This window comes from Schistocerca nitens, chromosome 1 (genome assembly GCF_023898315.1).
Source record: "Schistocerca nitens isolate TAMUIC-IGC-003100 chromosome 1, iqSchNite1.1, whole genome shotgun sequence".
In the NCBI taxonomy this organism is placed as follows: Eukaryota; Metazoa; Arthropoda; class Insecta; order Orthoptera; family Acrididae; genus Schistocerca; species Schistocerca nitens.
Genome location: NC_064614.1, coordinates 1063153920 through 1063167656, shown reverse-complemented (window position 1 = coordinate 1063167656; position 13737 = coordinate 1063153920). Strand labels below are relative to the sequence as shown.

At 42.4% G+C, this 13737-nt stretch overlaps 1 protein-coding gene across 1 annotated transcript in view; it reads left to right on the top strand.

The window, feature by feature from the left end:
• Positions 1–13737, top strand: part of LOC126226731 (DNA-dependent protein kinase catalytic subunit-like) — a 563510-nt gene that overhangs the window by 203293 nt on the left and 346480 nt on the right. Inside the window, exon 20 of the mRNA XM_049942233.1 lies at positions 7346–7496. Within this exon, the coding sequence (XP_049798190.1) occupies positions 7346–7496 (151 nt within the window). The remainder of the gene's footprint in view (positions 1–7345; positions 7497–13737) is intronic.

Here is a 13737-nt window from a genome sequence, read left to right as displayed (position 1 = left end):
TGGTGACAATGTTTCTTCGTCCTCTTCATTTGTCATGATGAGGGTGGACCTCCATGTAGACTGCCACTGTGCTCTGAATATGCTCAAAGCTGGGTCCCAGACCTTCCTTAATTAAAACCCACTGATATATATTAGTCTGTTGGGCAGTTGGATCTCTACAGCTTCTTTGAGAATACAATCCCAGAAGGTACTTGATTGTTGCAACAACTTGGTGTCATAATAAATCATCATATGTCCATGGGAGATGCAGTGCTCTGCCACAGCAGACTGTCAGCTGAATGTTGTCTGTGTGGCATTTATGCTCAATGCATGTCTCCTGTACTGTCTGGATCCTCTGTCCTACATGTGTGTTCCCACACTGGCAAGGGATGTGGTAGACTCCTGGTTTCAGAAATCCTAGGTCATCCTTGACTGATCTTAATAAGGTTTTCGTCTTGGCTGGTGGTTGGAACATGCATTTGACACTGTTTTTCTGGAGTGTTCTTTTGACTTTTGCTGATGCATTCCCGACATGTGGAATAATCACCATTGTGACCACTTTGTCTCCGACTTCAGCAGGCTGTGGTCTGGGGTTTCTTCAGTTTCAGGTCTCATTGTGTCTGCTCGTTGTTGTAACCGTTTGTATGGAATACAGTGCAGTTCATCTGCTAGACTGTCACCGTCACATTTTGCATGCTCTGTACACTAGTGTGCTTTGGACACCATCTCACTGTGAAGGGGTGTGGCAGCTGCAGGCATGCAAACACAAATCTTTATAAATTGATTTAAGGGAGACACTGTGTCCTAGCGTGTCGTCTAGTCTTCATTTGATGAAGCACATCCAAAAATGTTAGTTGAGATTTTCCTTTATTTCCATCATGAATTTGATATTTCTGTGTGACTAATTTGGGTTTTGTAGAAAGTCCATGTGGTCAGATTACGAATGCATCCTCTACATTTTGAAAAAAGCACGAGGGCTTGTAGACAGCTGGCTCTAGGGCTGCTGCTTTAAATACCTCCATGAATATATGGGCCATCACTGGTGACAGTGGAAGGCCCATCACTGCTCTGTCTGTTTGTTCAGAACATAGGCTGACGTAAGCATGAATTCAAACAGCTGTGTTAGTGCTGGCCCAAACTTCTCTCCTATGAGGCTTATGGAGTCTCTTTGAGGCACCCTTGTGAAGAGAGATACTGCGTCGAAGCTCACCAAGAGGTCTTCTTGGCCTAATAGAAAGTGTTGGAGCTGCTGAATGAAATGTGCTCAATTCTGTATATAGTGCTGGCATTTGCCCACAAAGGAGCTGAGCATCACTGTCAGATGTTTCACTAATTCATATAATGTTGGTACACCAATTTTGCTAATGATAGGATGAAGAGGCATTTCTTGCTTGTAGTCTTTAGGTAGTGCATAAAGTCTAAGTTGGACAGCTGCCCAAGTACGAAGTTTCTTCACCATCTAACCATCTAACCCTTAAGTAGCTACGAGAAGACTCTGAGACAATCATCCTCCCACTCGACAAAGGGAATTGTATGGTGCTGCTACCAAGTCATATTTACAAACAAAAACTGTACAACTTATTAGAGGTCAACACATACAGGAGACCTGAAGGTGATCATACCAACTAAGTGATGAGAGAGACTGCTGAGCTTCTCAAACACACTTTCCCAGACAAGTAGATGGTGAACAAACTTTGTCCACAAGCAACTGTGCCACCTAGACTTAATGGTCTACCTAAAGTCCACCAGCAAGAAATGCCTTTTCAGCTAATTATTAGCAGCACTGGCACAGCAACATTATATGAGTTAGTGAAACAGCTGACGGTGATGCTCAGCTCTTTTGTGGGCAACTGCCAGCTCCACAGACGGAATTCAGCAGATTTCATTCAGCAGCTCCAGAACTTTTCAACTGAGCAAAGAAGACCTAATGGTAAGCTTTGATGTGGTACCTCTCCTCACAATAATACCTCTAAGAGACTGTCTAAGCCTTATAGGAGAGACGTTTGGGCCATCATAATAAAGCTATTAGAATTTGCGTTTATTTCAGCCTGCATTCTGTTCAATGGAAATTACTGTGAACAAACATATGGAGCAGTGATGGGCTGCCCACTATCACCATTGGTGGCCAGTATGTTTATGGAGGCATTTGAAAAAGCAGCCTTCTATTTGACTGTATACAAGTCCTCGTGCTTTATTTGATATGTAGACTACATGCTTATAATCTGGCCACATGGACGATGTCACCTACGAGACTTTCTGCAACATCTGAATTCACCGCAACAGAACATCATATTCATGATGGAGATAGGGGAAAACCATCAAGTTATATCCCTGGATGTGCTTGTCAAATGAAGACCAGCACAAAGTGTGTACTGTAAACTGATACATACAGATTTGTACTTGCATGCCTCCAATTGTCATGCCCCTTCACAGCAAGAAGGTGTCCTAAGCACATTAGTTCACAGAGCTCACGAAATCTTGGACCATCTGTCTAGCAGATGAATTGGAGGATGTACAGTCCAGAAAGTACATAAAGGAAACATTCAGCAGATGTGTCTCAGCCATCAGGAATGCCTGAAGTTGGCAATATGTCGGCTCGCCGAAATATCACACCTATTAGATGATGCCAACCAGCTGAAAGTCCAAGTACTACTCGAGAACATCTAATAGAAATTTAAATATTAGGAAGTATTTTCTGAAGGTATATGAGAATAAATTTTCTTGAAATGTAGTGCTGTAGAAGAGTGCTACAGATTAGATGAGTAGCTTGAATAACTAATGAGGAGATACTGAATCTAACTGGGAAGAAAAGAAATCTTTGGTATAAATTTACAAAAAGAGGGGGTCTGGACATACTTGCTTAGTCTGGTCAACCTTTATCCGTACTTTTTTTATTTAGTGGTCTTCCTTTGGTATTGAACATTACCAACAGATTTTATTTTCTTTCTCGTCCTTCCCTCCTTGTTTTATTCCTTCTTATTATTACTATTTTAACTTCAGTTATTTAATTTCGCTACCCATCAGTTACCCACTATGTACCCTAATCCTATACCACATTATTACATTCATTCCGGAAACATGCTTTCACTCTAGCCAAACTGCAATCCCACATACTTTTCCTCCGGTCCTGCTTAACCTTTGGAATTACCCCTAAAGGACTTACCTTAAAAGTTCCCATCTCTGGATGCAATCCCTCCTTCCACCAGTCTCTCCTGGACTTCCAGAACCTTCAATCCTTAGCCCTTACCCAACTTGTCCTGAATCTCTACACTACTTCGTGTAACCACCACTCCCAACAGTTCCTATCTCTCTTCAGAGTCCTCTGCCTCTCAAACCCCTGCTTGGAGAACACACTCAGGAACATCATCCTAGAAGCCGGCTGCAAACTTGAGTTCCATGCCACACACCACCTGAAAAAACTATCAACAGTGCTAGTGCAACACCTAAGAAGTGGGATCCCTCTCCCTATCCCTCACAAACACCAACCACAACAGCACCTTCAACAAACCCCCCTCATAGCCAACAAACCTAGCCTAGCCACCCTACTCAATCTCCCAATCCCAGCACATACCCCACACAGACCAAATCTCAACTATAACCACAGTCAAATGCCACATATCACCAGTCCCAATTCAGTTCTAAACCTCTCATCCAGATCCCTCTCTCCTCCAGAGACATCTGTTCTATCAAAAGGCTTAACCTTTAGCCCCACGCCTACATTCAACCACACTGCTCTGGTTAAAGATCTCCTCTCATTCACCCGGAACCTCAACTGGAAATATCACTTCACCACCCAAACACAGCCCCCAAATACTAAACCCAGTGTTGAACCATGTCTAGAACAGTTCTGACCACCTTCCCAAAGGGATCCTCCTCCCCTCCCCCAAAACCATCCCTTGCAGACATTTCAGGAATTCCTCACATCCAGTGTTGCCTCCCAGTCCTTCTTGAAGAACATCCCGACAACCCCCAACATTACCCCAGCTGAATTCCATGCCATCAAGGAGCTGAAAACAGACCACTCTATTGTCATCCACCCGGCGGATAAAGGCTCCACAGCTGTGGTACTTGTCCGTGTGGAGTATGTGGCAGAAGGACTGCGTCAACTCTCCGACACCTCAACCTACAAAGCTGTTACCCAGGATCCCACTCCATCCATCCAGACTGAGCTGCAGAAAATCCTAAAAATCCAAGGTCCCTCACAAGGCCTCACAACGTCTTCCATAGACCTACTCACTCCACCTGAGCCACATATCCCTACCTTCTACCTATTACCCAAAATCCACAAAGAGAACCATGTTGGCCATCCAATTGTGGCAGGCTTCAAGGGCCCAACAGAACATATGTCAGCTCTGGTAGACCAACACCTCCAGCCTATCACCTGCAGACTCCCATCCTACATCAAAGACACAAACCACTTCCTAGAACGCCTCAAATCCATTCCCACTCCCCTCCGACCTGAAACCTTTCTTGTCACCATAGATGCTACATCCCTTTACACAAACATCCCACATACCCATGGTCTCTCTGCCCTTGAACACTACCTCTCCCAACGCTCACCCAAAGATCTTCCAAAAACCTCGTTCCTTATCACACTAACCAACTTCAACCTCACCCATAATTACTTCACTTTTGAAGGCCAGACCTACAAAAAAATCAGAGGTGCGGCCATGGGAATCAGGATGGCTCCGTCCTATGCCAACCTCTTCATAGGCCGCATGGATGAGGCTTTCCTGAAGACCCAACAGCTGCTTCCCCTGGCTTGGTATAGGTTTATAGATGACATCTTTGTGGTCTGGACTCATGGTGAAGAAACACTCCTTAATTTCCTCCATAACCTCAACTCCTTTTCGAGTCTGAATTTCACCTGGTCCTTCTCCAAAACCCAAGCCATCTTCCTGGATGTTGACCTTCATCTTGTTGAAGCTCACATCCACACCTCTGTCCACATCAAACCCACAAACAAACAACAGTACCTTCACTTTGATAGCTGCCATCCATTCCACATCAAATGCTCCCTTCCCTACAGCCTAGGTATTCTTGGCAAACGTATCTGCTCCAGTGATGAATCCCTCAACAATTACACCAATAACCTGACCAGTGCTTTCCTCTCCCGGAACTATCCTGCAGACCTTGTCCACAAACAGATCTCCCGAGCAATACATTCCTCCCCGTCCAACAACAATGTTCCTACCGCCAGACCACACAGAAGCATCCCCATTGTCACCCAATATTATCCTGGCCTCGAAAACATCAACAAATTACTCCGCCAGGGATATGAATTTCTCAATTCAAGCCCTGAAATGAGATCATCCCTTGACAAAATTCTCCCCACACCACCCAGAGTTGCCTTTCGTCGCCCCCCTAACCTCCGTAACATCCTTGTCAAACCCTACAATATTCCCAGACCACTTCTCTACCCAGCGGTTCCTACCCCTATAACTGACCCCGTTGCAAAACCTGCCCCATGCTTCCCCCCACAACCACCTACTCCAGCCCTGCTACTGGTGAAACATACACAATTCAAGGCAGGGCCACATGTGAAACAACACCATGCCTGCACTGCACAGCCTTTTACATCGGTATGACGACAACTAAACTGGCTGAGCGCATGAATGGGCAGTGTCCATTTGCAACACGCAACACTGTAAGCCATAAATGTATATAATAATTAATTCACATGGTGTAGTGGTACCCCCCCCCCCCCACCACCACCACCACCAATCCAGACACCTGTTACGTAGATGTAAAGAAATTAGTTCACAAATATGTTACCCAAAGTCACAAGTGGTTTGACATGGACTGCATGCATACAATGTACAAAACCAGCTAGCTGCTACAGAAGGGGAATGTGAATGGTGAAAAATGTAATTCTATAATTCTGTTTGTAGAGCTAAAATAAATGCTGTATTTCACTGGTAGTTTTCATTAAGTAAAGTATTATAATTATAAATAGTTTTAATGGAACCCATTTCCCAAAAGTAACATTATATCTGTTTTATGGTAAGAAAGAAGTAGCTCCAACAGAGACACGTGACATGAAACCTGTAAGATTTCAGTGAAAATATTGCCCATGTATTTAAGAAACATAAAGGAACTTCATTAGAAAGGAAACTTTCATGTAACTTAGAATCCAGATTTAATTTTCTTTTTGATTTGACTGGAGTTACATTATTTTTTGCTGCAAGAAACTACAGTAATGGCAGTATAAAAAGAAAATGAAGTTATATGCAGGCAGATAGTTGTTCTTAAAATAGCTATAAGAGTGTCACAGAATATCTGACTTTACATCGTATTAATTTCTTTAGTTTTTCTTATAATGCTGTTGGTTGTTAAGGATGTGCTGTCTTACTTTACATTGCTTCTCTTGGTCAGCAGTCTTTATTACTCTCTAAAAGTTCCAGCATCTCTCTATTATTGCTGTTTCTATTCCACTCTTGGAAGGAGCAGTCCCTCATACTAGAAGTTATTGGTTCAACCATCTTTCCTTTAGACTCGTGGAACTCAACCTCATTTTTGCAAACAAGTAATTGCTGTTATTCAAATTATAGTAATTTATGTTTTGTCAGTAATGTGATGATTTAGTAATGGACTAGATTTGTAATGGAACTGTTTAATAGCATTAAAGAGCCTTCCTCAAACTACTGCATCTGCACAATTCTGTTATCTTAAATCACAGAAATATTTTTGGTAATTCTTAGCCAAAACTATGTATGAAGAAGTGATAAAATACTTTGAAAAACATACAAAAAAAAAAAATAACATCAGGCTACCATTGCTCTTAGTATGTTTCACACATCCAGGAAGTTGTATGTTGTAGAAAATGTACTGAAAAAATAAATGTTGTAAATAAAAACAAATATGTACAATTAAAGGTATACAGTTTATTAAAAAAAATCCCTTGTTCATTTGCTCTGTGCTTATTTGTTCCATGAGTAGTCAAAAGTTTTTTTTCCAAACCAGTTGTTACATCATACAAAAGTAAAAAAGAAATGAAGAAAGAAAATTTAGAAGAAAGCCTGTTACCTTTTTGGTTCTGTTGTAAGATGGGTGTTCGTAATTCCAGTAGTATTAGTATGACCAGTTGTTGGGAGTTGTATATAAGACATCTACATAGTGAACATAAAGTGTAAACAGTTTTTGTTGGTAAGAGCAAAAATATTAAACTTTGCTCACAGTTTGGTTTTGAAACAAGCTTGTAAAATAATTAAAAGCTGCAAACTTGTTCTGTAGTATTTTTCAAAGTGATGAAATGCATACAGTTTGGATATACAGGCTGTGTGGTAACACTATTTCTAAATATTCTAAATATTTTCATTCCATTTTATGGAAGTAGACAGTGACAATAAATTTTGTCTCATTGCAGATCAGCGAAGTTCGTCATAAACCACCAGAATTTGATGGAGTCCAACTTATTCATGCTGTCACGTGGCTGTTGAAGCAGTGTGGCTCATTACAGATCGACTGCAGACGAACATCCATGGATTTGGTCATGCGTCTTGCATCACTTATACCAGGTAAGTGTGTGTGTGTGTGTGTGTGTGTGTGTGTGTGTGTGTGTGTGTTGGTCAAAGAGCAGATATTGTCTCAAATGTACATTTTGTGACAAAAGTCAGAGTGACTCAGGGAATTACTTTCAAGTTCAGAGCGAGACAGTGTTTAGATAATTCTTCAAAATTCAGAGACTTTTCTCCAAATCAGCATCAGCATTCTGCCTGTACCCCTTCTGTAATATTGTCATTGTCGGTGGTGGTGGTGGTGGTGGTGGTGGTGGTGGTGGTGGTGGTGAGTGGAGACGGGGTGGCTGTTTGTGCATAACCAAGTGAAGTAAGTGCCTGGAAGGACAGTGCTGCATTATGGAACTCGGTGATATGCAGAATTCTCTTGGTATCTTTAAAGTGTAGTATTCTTTTTTGATCCTTTTGTAGAGGAATGTAAAATGTTATACAGAAAGCTGAATGTAATTTTCAACTATTCATTTTCTATAAATATTTGAATAGTTCCATGTTATCCTCTCTGAAATCAAACTCAGCACAGACTCATTACCACATTCACATAACAGCCTTCATTCATGCTTTCATATTTCAACAGTCTGCCCGCATCCTTATGTAACTTCATTGGTCCAGCTAATTTTGTCACACACATCATTGTTTTTCCTTCATCATTCTATATTATTTAGATAACCAATTACTCAATCTGAATGCTCAGTCTGACCATACGTCTTATCAAATCACCTTTTCAATGCATTATTCATTTCCATTTGCAACAGTTTGTCTACATTCCCTTTCAAATTTATGACCCGATAACCATTAGATTTGATGCGTAGTTGAAATATTTGAAACATAAATGATCTCTAACACAGTTTCCTGTTGATTCATGGTTATTTAGTTTGTTAATTATGAATCTTTTTGGTGAAACTGTTATTGAAATTGGGTAGCTTCATCAATCATTGGTCTTTGTTGCGACAAACATTATAAACATGTGTTTTATTCAGGTTGAAACAATCAAAAAATTATATACTGACACCAGAAGCTGTCACTAATGGTCACATACCAAATGAAATACTGCGTATAAAATTCCTTGCAATTCCACCAGGTAGAAAGTTAAAACTGAGTCAACACATAAAACCTAACAGTTGGTTTATTTTGCAATTTTCACTTCCTGTTGGCTTATCTATCTATCTTCTGGGCCATTAAAAAAAGTATTTATTCAGTACAAGTAAACAGTAAGCATATTGTGTGAAGTAGATAATTACACATCTTGTAGAGGACCCTTCAAGGATCTTCGAATTCTTACACCCATCTCCCAGTAGCCTACATTTATTTATTTATGGTTTTTGTTAATCATAAAAGAAATCCATTTTAGTTGGACTCTGATTTGGATACCCACAAGACAAGACAGAAAAATAATTTTCAAGTTGCTTGATCTTCTTCGCAAGGTGGACTAGTTTACATTGGTGCAAAAGTGTTCAGTAAGCACTCATCTAAAGTAAAGCATGAAATTCACAGTCTGTAAATATTACAAAGAAAATGAAAAATGTTCCATATAACCTACTTACTAGCTTTTACAAATTACCTGAATATCTAATTTAATGATTGATGATAATATTGTGAAAAGGATAAGATTGCTATTCTCTATATAGAGCAGACATTGAGTTGCAGATGGACACAACAAACAGACTGCTACGTATTTAAGCTTGTGGTCAAAAGGCCTTATGAAGTAGAAAACACACTCACATTCAAACAAGCACAAATCACACATGCATGACCATCATCCCTGACTGCAGTGGGAGGACTGCAGACTGCCACAGCACCTGATGGGAGAAGCAATATGGCTGGGATGGTGAGGGTAAGGTGCTGCTTGGAGTGGGAGTGGAAAGGAATAACAGGTGGGGGTGGGAGCAGGTGTAGTTCTGCTTGTGAGAGCATACAGGGATGTGATGGGGATAGGGTAGGGCTGCTAGGTGCAGTTGGGAGGTTTTGGGGTGGAGTGAAACTTGAGAGAAGTAGAGGAGAGGAAAAAGTCTAGAGGGTACTTGGTGGAGTAGAAGACCGTGTAGTGCTGGAGTGGGACCAGGGAAGGGGATAAGTAGGTAGGAGGAGGGAAAGGAATAAGTAGGCAAGGGACAGGGACTAGCGAAGGTTGAGACCAGATGTGTTATGGGAATGTAGGATATATAGCAAGGAGAGTTCCCATCTGCACAGTTCAGAAAAGCGGGGGCTGCTAGCAAGGATCCAGGTGGTGCAGGCTGTGAAGCAGTCAGTGAAGTGAAGTGCATTGTGTTGGGCAGCATGTTCAGCAACTGGAAGGTTCAGATGTCTCTTGGTTACAGTTTTTTGGTGACCATTCGTGCAGACAGATATTTTGTTAGCTGTCATGTCCACGTAGAAAGCAGCAAAATGGTAGCAGCTTAATCTGTGGCTCACATTGCTGCTTTCACAAGTAGCCCTGTATTTGATGGGATAGGAGATGTCTGTGACTTGACTGGAGTCGTCGTTTGTGGGAGGATGTATGAGACAGGTCTTGCATCTAGGCCCATTGTGGGGATATGAGCCATGAGGCAAGGAGTTGGGAGCAGGGGTGAACTAGATACGGCCAGAGATATTTCATAGAGTCAGTGGGTGGTGGAACACCACTGCAGGAAGGGTGGGAAGGATAGTGGGTAGGGTGTTTCTCGTTTCAAGGCGTGAAAAGAGGCAATCAAAACCTTGGCAGAGAATGTGGTTCAGTTGCTCCAGTCCTTGGTGATACTGGGTCATGAGAGGAGTCCCTGTTTGTGGCTAGGTGGTGGGTATGTGAGAGGTAGGAGGTGGTAGGTGACTGGAGAGACAGGGCCTGGGAGATCTGTTCCTGTACATGGTTGGGAGGGTAATTTCAGTCTTTGAAGGCCTCAGTGAGACCCTTGACATATTTGCAGAAAGACTGCTCATCACTGCAGATATGACTATCACAGGTAGCTAGCTGTATTGAAAGAACTTCATGGAATGGAATGGAGTTGCAACTGTCTTTATGGAGGTATTGCTGGTGGTTGGTAAGTTTGATGTGGATGGAGGTACTGATGTAGCCATTGTTGAGGTGGAGTTCGACATCAAGGAAAGTGACTTCTTGGGTTAAGGAGGACCAAGTGAAACAAATAGGATAGAAGGTGTTTGTGCTCTGGAGGAAAGTGGATATGTTGTCTTCACATTTTGTCCAGATAACGAAGATGTCATCTGAATCTGGTGAGGGGTTTGTAATTGTGGATGGTTAGGTAGGATTCCTCTAAATGGCCCCTGGTTAGGCTGGCATAAGATAGTGCCATGCAAGTGCCCATTTTTATTCCATTGATTTATTTGTAGACAGACATTCGGAAATGTAATGTTAAACAGCAGCAAGGCCATGGGCATTGGGAATGTTAGTGTAGGAGGAGGTAGCATCGACAGCAACTACAGGGCTCTGGTTGGTAAAGGAACAGGAACTGTGGAGAGTAACCTACCCTCCTATATAAAAGACACCAAATATTTCTTTTGACAACTCTTCTCAGTTGATGTTCGTTTACCTAACAGCACCTTCATCACTCTTGATGTCACCTCCTTCTACAGTAATAATGCAATGCCCATGGCCTTGCGATTATTTATAGTGTTTTCCAACACCAGGTGACTCAAAACCTACAGCTTCCTTCCTGGTCACTATGATTAACTATACTCTCACCTGCTATTACTTTTCCTTGGAGTGCATCACCTAGAAACAAATTCACGGTACTGCAATAGGCACTCACAATGCCCCATCAGTGCCAACCTATTCTTGGGCCATCCAGAGGAATCCTTTCTATCCACCCACAACCCCAAACCCACCACCTGGTTCAGATTCATTTAAAACATCTTCGTGATGTGGCCCAAGGGTGAGGACAATCTATCCTCATTCCTCCACATCCTCAACACCTTCTCTCTGTCTCTTCACTTGGTCCTCCTCATCCTAAGAAGCCACTTTCCTCGATGTTGACCTCCACAACATGAATGACTTCGGCAGCTGCCACCCACTCCATGCAAAAGAGCCCCTTCCATACAGCCTACCTACTCATGGCCAGCACATCTGCAGTGATGAACGGTCCCTCTCTAAATATATCAAGGGTCTCATTGAGGCCTTCACAGACCGAATTTGACCCCATAACCATGAGCAGAAACAGATCTCCCATGCCTTGTCTCTTCAGTCACTTACCACCTCCCACATACCCTCCATCTGGCAACAACAGAGCACTGCCATCGTGACTCAGTACCATCCTGGACTGGAGCAAGATAGTCATATTATCTGCCATGTTTTCAACTACCTCTTACTGCGTCCTGATATGAGGAATATCCTACCCATTATCCTTCCCACCCCTCTCATAGTGGTAATTTGATGCCTTCCAAACCAATGCAATATCCTTGGCCATACCTACTCCACTCCTGCTCCCAATCCTTTGTCTCATGGTTCATATCCCTGCAATAGACTTAAATGCAAGACCTGTCCCATATGTCCTCCCACCACCACCACCACCTCCTACCCAAGTCAAGTCATATTCATTGTTGTAGTAGTAGTAGTAGTAGTAGTAGTAGTAGTAGTAGTTGTTGTTGTTGTCTTCAGTCCAGAGACTGGTTTGATGCAGCCCTCCATGCTACTCTATCCTGCACAAGCTTCATCATCTCCAGGTCACTACTGCAACCTACATCCTTCTGAATCTGCTTAGTGTATTCATCTTTTGGTCTACCTCTACGATTTTTACCCTCCACGCTGCCCTACCATACTAAATTGGTGATCCCTTGATGATGCCTCAGAATATTTCCTACCAACTGATCCCTTCTTCTAATCAAGTTATGCCACAAATTCCTCCTCACCCCAATTTTATTCAGTACCTCCCCATTAGTTACGTGATCTACCCATCTAATCTTGAGCATTCTTCTGTAGCTCCACATTTTGAAAGTTTCTTTTCTCTTCATGTCTAAATAAGTTACCATCCATGTTTCACTTCCATACATGGCTATACTCCATACAAATACTTCCACAAATGACTTTGTAACTTAAGTCTATACTTGATATTAACAAATTTCTCTTCTTCAGAAACGCTTTCCTTACTATTGCCAGTCTAAATTTTATATCCTCTCTATTTTGACAATCATCAATTATTTTGCTCCCCAAATAGCAAAATTTATCTACTACTTCAAGTCTCTTACTTCGTAATCCAATTTCCTCAGCATCACCTTATTTGATTTGACTACATTCCATTGTCCTCCTTTTGCTTTTGTTGGTATTCATCTTATATCCCCCTTTCATGACAATGTCATCGGCAAACCACCAAGTTTTTATTTCTTCTCCATGGATTTTAATTCCTACTCCAAATTTGCTACTGCTTGCTCAATATCCAGATTGTATAACATCGGGGATAGGCTACAACCCTGTCTCACTCCCTTCCCAACCACTGCTTCCCTTTCATGCCCCTCGACTCTTATAACTGCCATCTGGTCTCTGTACAAATTGTAAATAGCCTTTCGCTCCCCGTATTTTACCCCTGCCACCTTCAGAATTTGAAAGAGAGTATTCCAGTCAGCATTGTCAAAAGCCTTCTGCCTGTCTGCAACTCATCATCTCCTGTGTATTGGGAATAGCAATCTGTCCTTTCCACAATATTGTCATTATTCCATCTTGGACTTTCCTTTGTCTCCCTGCGGGTCCAGGGGTTAGAATAGGCCTGAGGTTTTCCTGCCTGTCATACAAGGCAACTAAAAGGAGTTTCACACTTTTCAGCCTTTATGTGATGGCCCCTGTAGGGTTTGACCTCCATTCTATAAAATTTTCCCGAAGATCAAGCCAATTGGGGAAGGGTACCTTATAAGGTGCATCGTATCCATCGTGCATTGAGATCTTTAGCCCACTTTCTTGTCATAGCATAGCAATCCTGCCCATTCTCCATCTCTTGGGTGAGGACACCTTCTTGGGTGCATTTTCCACCATGCACTATGCAGTGTCGATTTCTGTGTCAACAATGACCATGGACTTCTTTGCACCTGAAATCCAGCACAGTAGCCAGTCCGTTGTGGTGGGGCCACCATGTACCCTGTTGGTTGTAGCCCCCTGACCACACAGGGATCGCTCTGCTGATGCCTGTTAACTCCCCACGTATGCCAAGGGATAGAGGCCCATCCCCCTGGGGCATTGGGTCTCCCGGCAATAGCTATCCTGCCAGGTGGCCTTTGCTGCGGCTGCGTGGCGTCCATGGGGAGGGCCCCTGGTTGAAGTGGGTGA